General features: G+C 42.4%; 1 protein-coding gene across 1 annotated transcript; it reads left to right on the top strand.

Moving 5' to 3' along the window:
- Window positions 1-3651: 3651 nt before the first annotated feature.
- Window positions 3652-18795, top strand: LOC124283387 (L-lactate transporter-like). The gene is made up of 11 exons (XM_046719438.1): window positions 3652-4037; window positions 5262-5451; window positions 6172-6298; window positions 7054-7193; window positions 8441-8564; window positions 9620-9747; window positions 13316-13433; window positions 13544-13666; window positions 15334-15543; window positions 16293-16392; window positions 16901-18795. Exons 1-11 carry the CDS (start codon window positions 3749-3751, stop codon window positions 16954-16956), a joined length of 1605 nt encoding a protein of 534 aa, XP_046575394.1. The 5' UTR covers window positions 3652-3748; the 3' UTR covers window positions 16957-18795.
- Window positions 18796-18820: the final 25 nt, after the last annotated feature.

Here is an 18820-nt window from a genome sequence, read left to right as displayed (position 1 = left end):
GGGACGAGATGGATCGACGTCTACGCCGTCTTCCTCATCCGCCAGATAACGTCCTTGACCTTGCAACAGAACTTGAGAGAATCTGGTGTGACATCCCACAAGCCTTCCTTGAAATTCTCCCGACTTGTTATGGTCTCATGATCCCTCCATTAAAGTTTATATGTACCTTTGACATTGTTATCGTACTTATCAACCGGGATAATATTTTGACAATGCACAGTTTCTTTATGTGGCTAGTATACATTGAACGTGTTCAGTGACTGAACAATATCTACAACTCTTCCCAATATGCTGCCATCAACCTTCACTTTGTCATTCACTATTAATGGAGATAGGGAAGGTGCCATGTTTGTTTACAGCAACAACAGAGCAAGCATGGTTCGTGACGTCACCAAGGTATGACGTCACCCATAACGTTGACTTCCTAGGCTTCACCTGATTTCTAGCAGACGTATTGTATTACCATTTGCGACATTGTGTTTGAGTGTAGAATGATTGAAGTAGTTCCGGCATCATGTTTTTAAACAATGAAATCGTTTATTTTCTGAAACAGCCAATCAACGTTCACCAAAAGGTGTAATAACCTCCCTAGCTGTAGGGACTTACAGGAAACATACTACCCTGTGTCCTCTTTCCCACATGGATAATAAAAATACTATCGTCTACTGGTACGACAAGGATCTATACCCTACCCCCAACAATTATAACGTCATCCCAGGGTCGGTCGTCAACCCAGAACAAAAACCAACCCCCATATAGGGGCACACAAAGCCACTGTTGTGAACTTCGCCAAAATACCAAGACAGACAAACTGGTGTAGTTGACCTTTTAGATTGGTTTATATACGGAATGCGATTGCGCTCTACTGAATATGAGTATAACGAGGCGCACGTAAAATGCTGAACGTTTTAATTGTTGACACAATGTTCAGCCACCAGCCAATATGAATGTCGATCCTGAAGTCACACCACACGCCCAGCACGGACAACACCAGCCACAACACAAGAAACGACATTTGGTACGTTTGTTTGATGAACTTTACACTGTGAGAGCGAGAGTACACTCATGTGCAAAAGAAACGTCCCCAAGTATTTTTCAACTACCAAACAACACAAGCACAAACACGAATAGATATGAACGTTTAATATGCATTACGAAGGTGTATGTAAAGCATGTCTGACATAAAGAAAGAGAACGTGGTAAACCTAACAGTGGTACAGGGAATGCTGTCACATGGGGTCGATTGTCCAGTATTCGAGCGCAAGCCCAAACAACAAATGACAAAACAGAGGTTGAAATGGGAAGGCAGATACCGCGCATGTCCACCCCTTACACCGGTGCTCGTCAGAACACGTCGTCGGGCCGAGTGTGTAAGTCTCCTGATCACGTGACTGGGGAGCCGACGCATTTCTGTCTCTTGTGCCTCAACCAGTGCATTTCTCGTCAGTGGAGGGTGTGGAAGCTGTAGAATCCGACGTCCAAGATGGCCCAACAAGTGCTCTGTCGGAGGCATGTCAGGGTATCTTCTTGGCCAAGGCTGGACGGGCACGTTGTTGACGTTGAGAAAGGCCGTTCTGGCAAAAGCGGTGTGAGGTGTTCTATTGTCTTCTTGAAACAAGGTTCCTGGATATTGCGGGAAGAAAGGCAGGGCATGGGGCCACAGAACGTCATCAATATACCAACGGGCTGTCAAGCTGGCATCGATGATAACAAGGTCGGTCTTGGTGTTCCCACATGCCACCCCAAACCGTCACGCTCCCTCTACCATATGGTTCCGTTTTCTGAACGCAACAACGTGCCGTCCGTTCCCCACGCCGGTGGTAGACACGTCTTCAGTCTTCAGTTCTGTTCAAATGGAACCTACTCTCGACGCTGAAAAGGACCCGTTGCCGGTTCCGTTGCTGCCACTGATTCTGGCAAAAACCAATCTTCGCCGTCGATATTCCGGCGGTAAGGTCATGCCCCCTCAACGGTCTATAGGCTCTGATTTCCATGTTGACGTCGCCTGGACACTGTCCACCTTGTGACGCGATGACCGAGGCTAAGCACCGATGATGACGTCACGGCGAGGAATCTGTTGATTAAATTAAGCGTCCGTATATAACGGTCCTCTTGTGGGGTAGTGACTTCCGGTCGATCGCTCCTCGGCTTATGTGCTGTCCGGCCAGCTTGTCTGTAACGTGTGACCAATGTCCCAATCGTTCTTTTTGCACAACCCAGGATTCTTCCAACATGGTCGTGAGTTGTCCCCAGCATGCCAATCGCTCTTTCTATCTTTTCTGCTGTTAATCGAGGCATGTTCTGCTGGTTTTTCATATGATTGTGATTGCAAAGAACAGTTTCCAACGTGTTTTATAACCAATCTCAATACGGGTGATTTCCTGCCGATGCAGGAAATCACCCTGAATAAATCAATTTTCCCGCTTCTGGCATGCAACACGTGCATTTCCTTGGCGTGTCATACATTTGTGTGTTTGGGCAATGTGTTCCGAACAGTTTTTCATGTTTTTGGCCATATCCAGCAAATATAATACAATTTATATTTTGGGGATGTTTCTTTTGCACGTGAATGTAGCTGTGTGAGAGAGAGTAGCTCTGTGTGTGAATAGCTGTGTGTAGCTGTGTGTGAGAGAGTAACTATGAGTGAAAGTAGCTGTGTGAGAAAGTAGATGTATGTGAGAGTAGCAGTGTGTGAGAGTAGCCGTGTGTGCGAGTAGCTGTGTGTGAGTAGTTGTGTGAGAGAGTAGCTGTGTGAGAGATAGTAGCTGTGTGTGAGGGAGAAGCTATGTGTGTGAGAGAGTAGCTGTGTGAGAGAGCAGCTCTGTTTGTGAGAGAGCAGCTGTGTGTGAGAAAGTTACTGTGTGAGAGAGTAGCTGTGTGAGAAAGAAGCTGTGTGCGCGAGACAGTAGCTGGTGTGTTAGAGTAACTGTGTGAGTAGCTGTGTTTGAGAGAGAGAAAACCTGTGAGAGAGTAGCTGTGTGTAGCTGTGTGAGAGAGCAGCTGTGTGTGCGAGACTAGCTGTATGTGAGAGTAGTTGTGTGTATATGTGAGAGTAGCTATGTGTGTGAGTAGCTGTGTGTGTGAATAGTTGTGTGTATGTGAGAGAGAGAGTAGTTGTGTGTGAATAACTGTGTGTGAGAGTGTCTGTGTGTGAAGAGCTGTGTGTATGGGTTGAAAGAGTAGCTGTGTGAGATAGTAGCTCTGTGTGTGAGAGTAGTTGTGTGTGGCTTTGTGTAAGGGAATAAATGTAGGGAATGTATTTAGCTCTGTGTGAGAGTAGCTTTTCGAGTGTGTGTAGCTAGCTGCGTGAAAGCGTATGAATGGTTGTGTGTGGTGGGGGTAGTTCGTGGTTGTTGCAAAGGTTGACATTTTCAAGAATGGACCTGGACAACAATGGCGTGTTTATAGTGTGTCAGTATACCATGAATGTACGATCGTCGCTTGTGCTGCCGACAACACTAGAATAAACTGTAACAATATCAATTAACGACCTCACTCAAACTCGGCCTGACCAACAGGTTTGAAAAGACGCTGTATGTATTCACAAGCCAAGTACATACATACACAAACCATCGAAGCTGCGCGGATTGTTCATACGTGTCAACCACAACGAATAAAAATATAGCCACAACACTACGTGATGGTATAAATAGCACGGTGGTACATTTGTCAAACATAATCCTACTCCGTCAGCTGCCTGTTCTGTCACCAGACCGAGTGTAAACAACGTTCCACCCCGTAAGATAAAATGTCGGTGGAAGAAAAAAGAAGTGATGCATTAAGTCATACTGATATGAAAACCTTTACCGATATGCAGACAATTAAAGAAAAAGACGCGGACGTCAGGGAGGACAGTACAGTGCACGTGCTGGAAGAAAGCAGCGCGGACGTTGGAGTAAACAACCAAGGCGTGTTTGTCGAGCCAAGCAACAACCCCGCCACCATAGTTCGGAAAAGACAGTGTAGCCTGCGAGGATGTGTTATTATTGTTGCAGGGTGTTTAATACACCTCACACTTGGCACGCTATATTCATACGGTGAGTACAAAGAAAAATATTCTTTTATAATAATAAGAAGAAGAATATCCCGGCTTTCCATTTTTCTTATCCTGCTCAAAGCGCACAAACTAATTATTATTACCCCGGATAACCCAAGCGCAAGAAGGTTAATAGTCACATAACTTATCCCACCGGGCAACCATTTTCCGCTGGGCGAACAGAGGCAGTTTAGAACAAACTCACTTGCCTGAGGTGAGACCACATGTATCACGTGTGCTTCGTTGCGGGGCAGGACTCAAGTCCTAGAAACTCTCAGAAGTCAAGCTGCCAAACACGGTCGCCCATATAAGGACTATCCGCGTCCAACGTTGCTTAACTTACCTGATTTGTGACATGAGCTCTAGAAACAGAACCACGCACCACCATGTAAACAGACATATGTTTTTTAAATCGCTATATTGAATATCCTAGTTCAGTTATCAGTGTCTGTGACCTAGATGTATGTACACATGCATACCTGCTGGGTGTCACGAACAACAGGTAACACATGTTCAATGATATACGGCCCATGTATGAGCATGTTACTGGATTTATGGTCTCACATAAATGTCACTTGTTCGGGGATACACATTCATCACCCACAACACACAATGGCAATTAGGCTTTTTGGTTTGTTTGTTGTTTAACGCCGCACTCAGCAATAGTCCAGCTATATGGTGGCGGTCTGTAAATAATCGACTCTAGGCCTGACAATCCAGTGATCAACAGCATGAGCATCCAACTCAGCTAGCCTGACCACCCGATCCCGTTAGTTGCCTGTTACGACAAGCACGGGTTGCAATTCTAACCCGAATCTTCACGTGTGCACAACGGGTCAACCAACTCAGCTAGCCTGACCACCCGATCCCGTTAGTTGCCTGTTACGACAAGCACGGGTTGCAATTCTAACCCGAATCTTCACGTGTACTCTAGTAGCTAGGTAGAATAGAGTAGGATCATCCATGAATGTAAACGCCCGATGCCATTACAGTTGTTTCTTTAAGATCCTTTACAACCTTATTTAATGCTTAGGCTATTTTTGTAATATATATGTTTTTTATGTCTTCTCAGCCCACATAACTTCAAACGATATCATATTAGCGTACGAACATATTTGTGTATTAAACATCTCAATACAAATCTGGTCGCCATCTCTTTCATTTTTCTCCTCATCATATAAAATCGAAGAATTAGGGACACAATATTTTGTATTTCTGATTCCAGGCAACTTCAGTCCTTATATAATATCGTACATAAGGCGACGGTCCTCCCCAAGTGATCTCCGCTATGTAGATGGGATATGGATACAGGCGTGTATGATGATAGGCCAAGGGATCACGATGTTCGCCGGAGGGCTGCTCGAGAGGAAGCTCGGACCCAGAATAACCACGCTCATTGGATCATGGACCATGAGGTCAATAAAATAATGGGAATATAAACCAACATGAAATGTCGTTACCTGTATATACTTGTCGCGAATAGCTGTAAAATTGCTGATGAGGCGTAAAGCAACTTTCACTCACTCACTCACTCACTCTCTCACTCACTCACTCACTCACCTGTTTCTACACTGTAGCTGCATAAGACTTGCGATCGTCGTTTATGTTTTTAGTTTTACATGGAATAGTTTGTGCCAGTGAAAATATTGCAATGGTGGTTTAAGGACATTCTAAAAGTTGGTAAATATGATCAAAGCAAGACTTGTATGTACAGCAACTTCGCAATCGCCGATGTTTCGATGTGGATTTTTACCTCCTCATCAAGCTGGTGATTAGAACCAAGAGTGAGTGAGTGAATTGGGTTTTACGCCGTTTTAGCAACATACCTGCAATGGACACCAGAAATGGTCTTAACACGTTGTATACAGGTGGAGACTTGATCCCATGCCTTCGGCTTGGCGAGAGATCACTTTAATCACTAGGCTAGCCCACCGCCCCGATTACAACCACGAAATAGGAAGTATACAACATATACTTACACATAGAAGTGTATGCATAAACCATTAAATAAATCATAAACAGCAACAAGTAATGGATAACACGTAACACTCTAATACTGAATGAAGATGAAGGATCACACAAACGTCACTGAGGTGTTAACGGTAATATATACCCCCTCCTGTTCACCCTTGCAGTCTGGGAGTGATGCTCTCCTACTTCGCGATCCAGAGTTCCTACATAGCTACAGTCTTCACGTACGGCGTCATGTTCGGCATGGGTACAGGGATAGCGTACCCTATACCATTAGGCTGCGCCATGAAGGTTGGTCCAATATCATACGTCTATTCACAATCTCAGATGAACCATCGCGAAGTTGAAGTGTAAGTGTACGCAGCTGATCAAATACAATTCATGATGCTAAGATAAATTATTGAAAACAAACGTAAATAATCTTAAAATATTTTGGTGCAGATCGCTTCGTACTAACCATCGTTATGTGCGACCCGACCGTGTGTTGCCCGTTCACCAACAGTATTCCTTGTACACGTTATGATCAGGCAGTACTAGATCGAGTTATGGGACATAGTTTTGGTGGTGGGAGGTCCACCGCCTTGAAAAAGACGTTAAAAAAGGAGACTTATTGTCACCCTGTCAGAAAGAACATTAAATCTATATGAGTTAGTGAGTGAGTTTAGTTTTACGCCGCACTCAGCAATATTCCAGCTATATGGCGGCGGTCTGTAAAATAATCGAGTCTGGACCAGACAATCCAGTGAACCGATGACATGTGTCAACCAATTAGCGAGCCTGACCACCTGATCCCGTCAGTCGCCTCTTACGACAAGCATGGGTTACTGAAGGCCAGTTTTCTAACCCGGACCATCACAGGTCTAAATCTATAGATTATTGTAGTGCAATAATCTTGACAACGACGTTAATCCCTTTTCCACTCACCTCACTTCGCCTCACCCACGCCTTCCCACCCCAGTTCACCTCACCTAACACGACCCTACCTCACTTCTCACCCGATTCCACCTGACCCAACACGACCTCACCTGGATGTATTATGTTGTCAGTGGTTGCCGAACTGGAGGGGACTTGTGAGCGGTTCCATCATTGCAGGGTTCGGAGCTGGGGCTCTGGTGTTCAACCAGGTGATCACTGCCTATGTCAACCCAGAAAACTACAGCCCCGATAACAATGGTGATGGAGAGAAGTGAGAAACATGTGCTGATATAGCTACTGCTGTCTGTCGTTCTCATCATCGTCGTAGTCGTCATAATCATCATCACCATCACCACTATCATCATCATCATCATCACCATCATAATCATCACAAACACGATCATGAGGATGATAATCATCATCACCACCACCACTATCATCATCGTCATCATCATCACTATCATCATCATCATCACAAACACGATCATGAGGATGATAATCATCATCACCACCACCACTATCATCGTCATCATCATCACCACCACCATCATCATCATCACTATCATCATCATCATCATCATCACAAACACGATCATGAGGATGATAATTATCATCACCACCACCACTGTCATCACCATCATCATCACCATCATCATCACAAACACGATCATGAGGATGATAATCATCATCACCACCACCACTATCCTCATCATCACCACCATCATCATCATCATCATCATCATCATCACAAACACGATCATGAGGATGATATTCATCATCACCACCACCACTATCATCATCGTCATCATCACCACCACCATTATCATCATCATCACTATCATCATCATCACAAACACGATCATGAGGATGATAATCATCATCACCACCACCACTGTCATCACCATCATCATCACCATCATCATCACAAACACGATCATGAGGATGATAATCATCATCACCACCACCACTTTCATCATCATCATCATCACCATCATCATCATCATCATCACAAACACGATCATGAGGATGATGATCATCATCACCACCACCACTATCATCGTCATCATCATCACCACCACCATCACCACCACCACTATCATCATCATCATCATCATCACCATCATCATCATCATCACAAACACGATCATGAGGATGATCATCATCACCACCACCACTATCATCATCATCATCATCTCATCATCATCATCACCATCAGTAATTACACCACCACCATCATGATCATGGTTAAGAATGTATATATTTATATGTATTCATTACAAAGCGCTAAAATCTTTTTGAGATGGTTAAAGGCTCTCTATTTTATTCTCTAATGTTTATCAATAAAATTAAAAAACATGTAACTATAACTCTCTCCCAATTCACGCACTGCGTGACACCATTATAAACACCTATGCATTATAGGCGCATGTCTCCCATAGCGTAGTGCGTGTCACGACATATAGACGATGTTTTGTACCAATGACAGATCTGTGATTACAGCGTGTACCTTCTCTTCAGCTACTTCTCCCAGGATGTGGTGTTAGACCGGGTCCCCTACTGCTTCCTGGTGCTCGGGGGAACATATGCCGTGGTACAGCTACTATCCTGTCTGCTGTTGGTTGACCCTCCTGGGGAGGCTCAGGTACATAGCAACAGTTTGGTTTTTCTTGTTCTTGATGTTTTTTTGTTTAACGCCGGACCCAGCAATATTCCTGCTATATGACGGCGGTGTGTAAGTAATCGAGTTTGGACCTGACAATCCGGTGATCAAGAGCGAGTGAGTGAGTGAGTGAGTTATTATTTAACGTCACATCGGCAATATTTCAGCCATATCGTGACGAGAACATTTGACAGTAAGAAATAGAATATATATATAGATATTATAAAAACCTGCCGACGAAGGACAGTAAAAATACTAGATAATCACAGATATGAAAATATAAAACTAGCAAACAAAGCTAAAATATTCCAATGAAGACAATACAATGTAAAAATGGGCTATAGATCGCCAACAACTGAAGGTAGATCACCATACTAAGGCCCATGGGGGCAAGAGCGATCGAGGTAAGTGGAATACGATGACATGTGTCAACCAAGTCAGTTAGCCTGATCACACGATTCCCTTAGTCGCCTATTACTACAGGTATGGGTTGATGAAGATCAGTTTTTACCCGGATCTTCACGGGGAACAGAGAAACATTATCTTCAGCTCATGTAACACTGGGGCGGTGGGGTAGCCGAATGGTTCGCGCGCCTCGCTAAAGTCCCGGTTTCGATCCCCGACATAGGTACAACGTGTACATTTTCGTGTCCCCTGATATTGCCGACAATGCTAAATGCGGCAATGATGTCAGTCATGGATTGTCAGGTAGAAATTCCATATTTACAGACGCAGTCACATGGCTGGAATATTGATGAGTTCGAAGGTAGAGTGAGTGAGGTTTTATGCCGCTTTTTGCAATATTCCAGCAATATCACAGCGGGGACAGAAACGGGCTTCATACGTTGGCCCATGTGGGAATCGAACCATGGTCTTCAGCGCGACGATCGGACGCTTTAACCATTATGCTACCCCCACCCCACCACCCCTTCGAAGGTACACAAGAACCAAACACACCCATCACCAACCTTTCACTTGTTAAATATTTAAACAAAACTGTTGATTGACCATTCGTTAAACAACATCTATTGTTTAAGGGTGAGGTCGAAGTAAGAAGCTACAAAACTGCGGATGAAATGTGTAACATCAACGAAGGATTCTCTGGCGACGTGGAGATGACAAAGTCAACTTCTGAACCCGCTGTTGGTCAAGCCAAAGACACTGAGTGAGTTTACTCTGAAGCCAATAAAATTCAGATTTGATCATCGCTTTTAGTTTCAACAAAAACATTTAACACATATAATCTATCACTTAATTGGCTGGATGTATACAGACGTCACATGGCAGAAATACTGCCACACGGCATCAAACAATCACGTCGGGGGGGGCGGTCGAGGGGGGGGGGGGGCAAGACTTGCTTACAATATTCACGTATAGCTGGTGTCATCACTGATTTTCAGTTGTCGGTTCACATAACTTTCACTGTCCCTTCATCCTGAATGGAGTTTGTTTCGGCGGATAACTGAGAATTTATTCTGTGGTGTACACGTTTCTTATTATTTTTAAACACACAAATCTCACGCTTCTTCAAATCAGTTTCATATACTATTTTCCTGTATCCACATAGACAACCATTTCTTGTTCAGTTTTCACTGGGGTTTCACTGCTGATTTGATCTGTTGATTGCTAAACTGATCTGCATACAATGTATTGTACAATTGGGGACTTCACTCCTGAATGGATCGGTTCAATGTACAATTCGTGGTTTCACTGCTGAGTTGATCTGTTTACAGTACAGTGTAGGGTTTCAATACTTAATTGATCTGTTTACAGTACAGTGTAGGGTTTCAATACTTAATTGATCTGTTTACAGTACAGTGTAGGGTTTCACTGCTGAGTTGATCTGTTTACAGTACAGTGTAGGGTTTCAATACTTAATTGATCTGTTTACAGTACAGTGTAGGGTTTCAATACTTAATTGATCTGTTTACAGTACAGTGTAGGTTTCACTGCTGAGTTGATCTGTTTACAGTACAGTGTAGGGTTTCAATACTTAATTGATCTGTTTACAGTACAGTGTAGGGTTTCAATCCTTAATTGATCTGTTTACAGTACAGTGTAGGGTTTCAATCCTTAATTGATCTGTTTACAGTACAGTGTAGGGTTTCAATCCTTAATTGATCTGTTTACAGTACAGTGTAGGGTTTCAATACTTAATTGATCTGTTTACAGTACAGTGTAGGGTTTCAATACTTAATTGATCTGTTTACAGTACAGTGTAGGGTTTCAATCCTTAATTGATCTGTTTACAGTACAGTGTAGGGTTTCAATACTTAATTGATCTGTTTACAGTACAGTGTAGGGTTTCAATCCTTAATTGATCTGTTTACAGTACAGTGTAGGGTTTCAATCCTTAATTTATCTGTTTAGAGTACAGTGTAGGGTTTCAATACTTAATTGATCTGTTTACAGTACAGTGTAGGGTTTCAATACTTAATTGATCTGTTTACAGTACAGTGTAGGGTTTCAATCCCTAATTGATCTGTTTACAGTACAGTGTAGGGTTTCAATCCTTAACTGATCTGTTCAGTGTACCATATTTGCTTTCACTGCCGAAATAGTATGTTAATTGTACAATTCGGGGGCTCACTGTTGATTTGTTTCCTTGTTGATACATATTTATGTCCCCCCGTACATTCTGTAGTTGCAATTTATATCCCAGGGTTATCATTGTTCAAGTATATACACTAACCAAACGTACTACATTGACAAGTACGTACCATGTACCCAATCCAGTTGAGCATATGTTGTCCCGGCTCTTGACAAGTGAATGACATGTCACTCTGACCTCACGCAGTGTTTATGCCATCCTACAACCATGCGTTGTTGTACTACAGGTTTACCCCGTTGTCCCGGCTCTTGACAAGTGGATGACATGTCACTCTGACCTCAAGCAGTGTTTATGCGATCCTACAACCATGCGCACGGTTGAACATTGTCGTGCGTAAAGTCACCACCATTCACAGCAGCCGTAACCACTAACACCCTGCTCTATTGTAACCCTTCTTACATAACGCCCCTAGCATGTATAAACATATTCTATATGTAGAGAGACCTACTTCAAACCGGTCTCAGTGATACACCTGCCTTTGGCGTATACTGTAGGGTCCTCATACAAAGACGTGACACCTGTAACCCAGTGTGTTTTGCTGTTGAACAGGTTATTACCCTTTACATGAACAGCTAAGCCGGGACAGGCGTGTCTGTCACACAACAGATGAGTCGTGTTCACAATGGTTACGTGAAACGATGGCAAATATGTTACGACAATACATCAGATTCACTGTGTGAATGAGTATGGTTTTAAGCCGCACTTAGCAATATCCGCGTTCCGCGAGTTCAAACATATTGAGGAAAAACGAAAGAAAGTGAGTGAGTGAGTTTAGTTTTACGCCACTCTTATTCCAGCAATAAGGGGGACTCCAGAAATGGACTTCACACATTGTACCCATGTGGGGAATCGAACCCGGGCCTTCAGCGTGACGAGCGGACGCTTTAACCGCTTGGCTACCTCACCGCCCCAGATTCACTGTGAAGCAGCACCAACATAATTGTTCTATAAACTCATCGAAAATAATTTTATAATAATAACGACGGCGATTAACAGTGTGGACATGATTCCCGCCCTTTACCTATTCGAGGACACTCCTCAGAGCTGCACTATGGCGTCAGAATCTACCAAACCGAAAACACCGGGGAGTTGCAAACGAACCATTTCAAAAGTCCGTTATGCTTTGTTCTCCATACAGCCCTTCAATTGGTCGATTTGGTTAAGCAGAGCACTGCAGTGTTGGGGAGTATTCATAACTGTAAAGTTCTTGGTGGGTTCGAATAGTGGACTTGTTTGTTGTTACTTACCGCATGCACTCAGCAATATCGCTGTCATATCACAGCGGATTGCAAATAAGAGTCTTGACCAGGCAATCAAGGGATTGACATCATGTGCATCGATCCCGCAGTTGGGAGTCAACCATGTCAATGAACCTGACCACCCTATGCCGTTAGTTGCCTCTTACAACGAGCATTTCATGAAAGCCAGTTCTAAACCCGACCTTCACGGGTGGCTTGGAACAGAAAAGCCTAATCTTCCTTAAAGTAGCAGTCCCTTTATGGACAGACTGTTGCTCAGTCTCTAAATGTGTATAATTTTGGTGGAAAGAAATAATTTCATTTAATTTGAAAAGGGGCCTCGTAAGTTGGGAGATTCTGACCCTGGGGAAATATAGACTTCCTTCATTTAGGACTTTAGCATTGCAGAGAGGGCTGTACGGAAGGGAAAATAATGTGGTTCAGGGACCATTGGCGGATCCAGAGGGGGGTGCAGGGGTGTGAACCCCCTCCCCCTTTGGTGCTGAAAGTTTGTTAAATGACCATTGAAACGTGGGTGACATTGAAGTGTGCACCCCTCCTTTTCTCAATAGTGTGCAACCACCACCCCACCCCCTTCTCAAAAAGCTGTATCCATCCCTGGGGACTGTGAGACTATGGACTGCGCGTAGACAGGGCAACGACCCTGAGGTGATTGTGTGCTAAACCAGACTGACAGTCCTGAAACCGTTTTCTGCTATTTGCTTATTTTAATATGTAAGGTACAGTTATAACAACCGAATTAATTCGAATATCATTTATGGAAATTGATCAACAATCGTTAAGTATCCCCATTGTTTAATAGATGTGACTAGAATACTACTGACCCAGCGTTACTGTGTAACTCTCTCAATATTTCTGGACAGTGGCGCTGCTGGAGATGTTCCACCACAGAGGGTCCTCAAGTCCAAGAACTTCTACCTCCTGTGGCTTATATTCCTGTTTGGCGGAGAAGGGATTGTATTTGTTTCTTCACAATATAAGGTACATTTATTGCATGACGAAAGGGTATAACGTCATAGACCTTGAAGTGTTGATAATTCCGTCTTGTGTTATATCGTTCAAAGTGATACAAATCATATTCTCTTTTCCAGAATTACGGACAGACATTCATTTCTGATGACCACTATCTGGCAACTGTTGGGTCTGTGTCTTCAGTTTTCAATGCAGGAGGCAGCATTTTCTGGGGATTCATCATGGATCGCTTCTCCTTTAAGGTACTACTACTACTACAACTACCACCACCACCACCACCACCACCACCACCACTACTACTACTACTACTACTACTACTACTACTACTACTACTACTACTACTACTACTACTACTACTACTACTACCTCCACCACCACCATTACTACTACTACTACTACTACTACTACCACTACTACCTCGACTACTACCACTACTACTACTACTACTACTACCGATACTACTACTTCTACTACCTCTACTACAACTACCATTTCTACTTCCACCACCACTACTACTACAACCACTACTTCTACTAACTACTACTACTACTACTTCTACTACTATTACTTCTACTACCACTAACACGACTACCTCTACTACCACTACTACAACTACCACTTCTACAACCACTACTACTACAACTACGACTTCTACTACTATTAATTCTACTACCACTAACACGACTACCTCTACTACCACTACATGTACTACTCCTACTACCACTACTACTAACTACTATCACTACTCATTTTGTGTTAGTGACAGTGTAATGTTAAAACGCAATTTTGAACTAATTCTCTAAGGAACTATTCATATAAAGTTAATAGGAAATGGGCGAACTCAACTAATTTGAAAGCGATGTATAATGTAACATATACTCCTCACAAAATCTTAAGCAACAAGTTTGTCCAGTGGTATATCTTTATCAATCTCGACAGCGATCTTTGCCGACATGTTACTGAAAGGTAAATATTCAAAGAATATATAACCTTTAGCGACTGTCAAATTGATTTATCTGATAACATTGACAACATCACCCGAACACAACAACCTCAGAAACAACATGCAAAATGTGTGGCATGAATGTACTCCACTCTTCACACATGCACCCTGATCGGTGTAAACCTACCTGTAATCATTCCTCTGGCACAACAAGCGGGCCCTAACTTCATTTTTATGGATGATAATGCCCGTCCATGGATGATAATGCCCGCGAAAGAGTTGTTAACGATGTTGTTTAGATCATCACACATATGGACTGGCCTGCAATGTCACTTGATCTGAATCCCATTGAACATGCTTGGGACATTACCTTAAGTCGTGTTTACGGTCTCCATGTTCACCCCCAGACTCTGGATGACTTTAAGCAGGCGTTACAGAGATAATGGCAGAACATTCCACAACAGCAACTTTAACGGCCCATTTAGTAAATGCGTAGAAGCTTGCATTTGTGCTCATGGTGGTCATTCGCGTTACTGAACACTGTTTCACTGTCCAAAACTGACTTGAACCTTAATGTTAACATTTTGTTCCATCAGTGCAGCACATTTTTCACGACTGTTTCGCGGGTACATGCTTTTGGTGATTTGTAAGTCTATTATTGCTCAATACCATTTCATTTCATTTTGGTAATCGTGTGTACATATGTTTCACCTTTCTATGGCATCATTCCATGATTTGCAATTTCAATAAATGAACATGTAATGAGACTAAGAAATTTGTGTTGCTTAACTTTTTGTGAAGAGTATATGTTATATTTGGGATTACACTTTCTAAATGAAGTACTAGAATCTGAGTGCGGCGTTAAACAACAAGCAAACAAACTCGAATGGCATTACCTTTAGTCTGTCTTTATCCATTTCTGTCGCATATATTATCGCATGGTCTGCTCATGGCCTCTTTCCTCAGATTGCAGCCCGGTGTATCTATATTGCATTCGCCTGCCTCATTGCCTCGTTCCTGGGGTGTGAATACACTGACAGGGCGATGTTCTTCGTCTGGGTGTGCCTCATCTTCTTTGCCTTCTCCGGCGTCTTCTCCATCATGCCACCTGCAATAGCCCGGATGTATGGGAACACGTATGTCGGCGTCAACTTTGGCCTTCTTTTCACATCCCAGGTAAGACAATGTATGGACTGGTACACTGTTCCCTGCATACTATTAATGTTTTGTAATTCAGGTATTTTAAATCGTTTAGCGAAGTTTTCCTTGCATTCAAACAACGTAACAATTACCTTAACAAAACTGGCACAACCCATTAAGTGTATGTTTATTGACCTTGTACAGTGTTATGGCGCTCCAGATTTCAACTTTCATGATATGACTTATGTAACTGTATAATGGGTCTGTGGCCCCTTTATTGAATAAACCAATTATTAATAATGTTTTGTAGCCCTTGTAAAGAAGATCACATAGTTTCTTGACACAATAGATCCACAGTACCCCAAGGCAAGAGTTGATTCTGACAGATGCCTGAAAAGATTTAATTCTCTGTTTCTGATCAACAAGAAGCCCCCATGATTAAAGTCAAACAATGCTCATTCCTGGATTTTGTATCTTTTAATGCCTGCATGAATGCGGATGGATTTTATAGATGCATGTTCTTCTGGCATTGGCTTTATACACCAACCAGTGTTATTATTGAACAGTTCCTACAAGAAAGTTGGATGGAGTTCGTAATTCACTCATCTGTGTGAATCTGAAAAGTACACACTTCCTTACCCTGTCGTAATATGGTAATGCTAGGCGCCGATACATCTAGTTGTAAGATTTGTTCTTTATTCAATAGTTGAAAAACTTCATCAGGTGAAGTTGTAAAACTTCATCGTGATCAGTGTTTCTACTAATTTGGCTTGATGTCACATCAGATCATTACTGGTGCTACCAGTGCCTTCCTCGGGCAAATCCTCAAAGATTCCATTGGTTGGCATGGCCTGTTCTTCCTGTCCACTGGTTTCACTGCAGCCGGTAAGACGTCGACAATTTGAATTGCATACGGAAATAGTATCTGCCAACACCGTTCCAAGTCATACTTCCAGTTTTTTGTGGAAGCCGAGGTGGCTGAGTGGGTTAGATCGCTGACTTTGTGTGCTGGAGATTAGGTGCCCGACTCTGAGAGTCTGGGTTGAGAAAAAACAAAACAACAACAACAAAAGTACTGGAATCTGTACTTCACTGAGAAAGTGTAATCTCAAATATGTAACATTTGACCACTTTCTAAACGACATTGTGTATTTAAAACATAAAGTTAACTCCCTTCAGTTCAATGTATAATTGGGGCGGTTGGGTAGCCGGGTGGTTACGCCATTGCTAAAAGAGGCGTAAAACTACTCTCACTCACTCACTGTATATTTTTGCGTCATCTCCACAATAAACCTTAAACAGTAAAGGTTATTACGTTCTAATTATACAATGATTCGTTATGGCTAAAAGGTCTTCAAGTGTGAGTTGTAACCTGTACATCTATTCTTTTCAGGTTTTATCGTTATATTTTTCCTGAAAACGAAAACAACATCGGGGGATGATTTCTGAAACAGATGAGATTTCCACATTTTGCATCAACCACAAGGTGGATCTGTATAGAGGTATACCTACACACACAGCGGATGACCACGCCCAGCTGAACACTGTCGTTCATTTGCCGATATCACGTGATGACCTTGTCAACGGAGCGGAGAGATACAGAACTACTTTAGGGTGCTTTCCCAGTGTCCAACCTTACGTGAAACAGGGACGGTATCTTCACATGAAAGTATCTTTATATTGCGCACATCCCAACAATAATCCAAGTGGTTTCAAATAGATAGCTAATTTCGATCGCTTTACATATTTTACTACAGGTACCGCTCTACTTAACAAATGATATCCCTCATGTGCCACACTGTCATGTATTCCGTCGGGAAATCCATCCGCCCTGTCACCAACGGTTTATCTTGCATTAGTGTACCCCAAACCCACATCCAGAATACACAAAACGTTCACATTAATCCATTCTCAGCAGCAAACGTGTCCGTTCTAAATTTCTGTTTCTTGTCAGACAGTGTTTCATCAGGTGATGAACGTGACGGAATACAACTTCAGCCTTAATATCTTCATACACACCGAAATTAATTATAGACCACTCTTAAACAACATAACTATCTATATCTTTACAAACCGTCTGGGTGATGGAGGTAGCCTAGTGGATAAGCGTTCGCTCGTATGTGAAGCCCACTTCTGTGTCCCCCACCGTTATATTGCTGGAATATTCCTAAAAGCGGCGTAAAACTAAACTCACTCTCTCACTTACAAAATGTCTGCACACAACAGCTTTCATGATACGGGACAGGGAGTGAGTGAGAGAATGAGTAAGTGAATATAGCTTTACGCCGTTTCTATCAATATTCTGGGGAGACTTTGTCTTGAAATACACTTCACATGCTGTACCCGCGTGGGGAATGAATCTGGGTGTTTGGCGTCATGGTAGGAAGAAAACAGAACAGTGCAAGTTGTAAGGATTGTTCCTTTGACTCCACAAAAGCATCATATAAGTTTTACAGCATTCGTCACCGAAAACACTGGACAACCTTACAACGACTAACACTGGTTCATCACACAAAGATTATACTTTGTTCGTAATGGTGCCATTGTATAAATCACATGTATATTGGGGTTTTATTCACCACAGCTATAAAATTGGAAGTTCAAAAACTATATAAGGATTTCCTTACAGGCATGTAAACATACAATGTAAATAACAATTAAACCACAAAGTCCTGATATACCAGATATAAATCAGCGACGTTCTGAACACCACAGTCTTCGTGTCGTTGCCATGATGTCACTAGGAATGGCGCAGACTGAAGTTGTTGGACATGCTGATGTTCATCGAAACACAATATCATCTCTTTGGATATGTTATCTATAGCAGAGCAACGCACATAAAATGTCATGGTCCGTTCGTCCTCTTGTGGCACCATCGACAACCATATTTTGTTGGTGCAGCTGCTGAGTCGATATTATATTCGCCGCTGCCTTGCCTGTATCAGCGCAAATGGTGGTCAGATCCGATATTGAGATAATTAAATGAGTTATTACACTACCCCTTTTCTGTGCTTGTCGCTGAATCTACAGTTTTGTTTTGTCAATGATTATGTTTTGAAAAAAAGCATTGATCAGCTGAATCATCAAATATCATGTTGTTATTTTAACTAGTATGTTGTTATCTTTAATAACATTGACACCCCTGTATATGAAGCAGAGTTATTTCCCCGCTTGTATATATTAATATATATATATATATATACTTTGTATCTTATACACTTACATATATCTACACGATATAATGTCATGTACATGATCCATTTCTTATAAATAAAAGCGAAAAACTGATTTCCATGGTGTTCGTGAGGTGGGC

Source organism: Haliotis rubra, unplaced genomic scaffold (assembly GCF_003918875.1).
Source record: "Haliotis rubra isolate DU_JTF1 unplaced genomic scaffold, ASM391887v1 Scf314, whole genome shotgun sequence".
In the NCBI taxonomy this organism is placed as follows: Eukaryota; Metazoa; Mollusca; class Gastropoda; order Lepetellida; family Haliotidae; genus Haliotis; species Haliotis rubra.
This window is presented reverse-complemented; position numbering and strand designations above follow the sequence as displayed.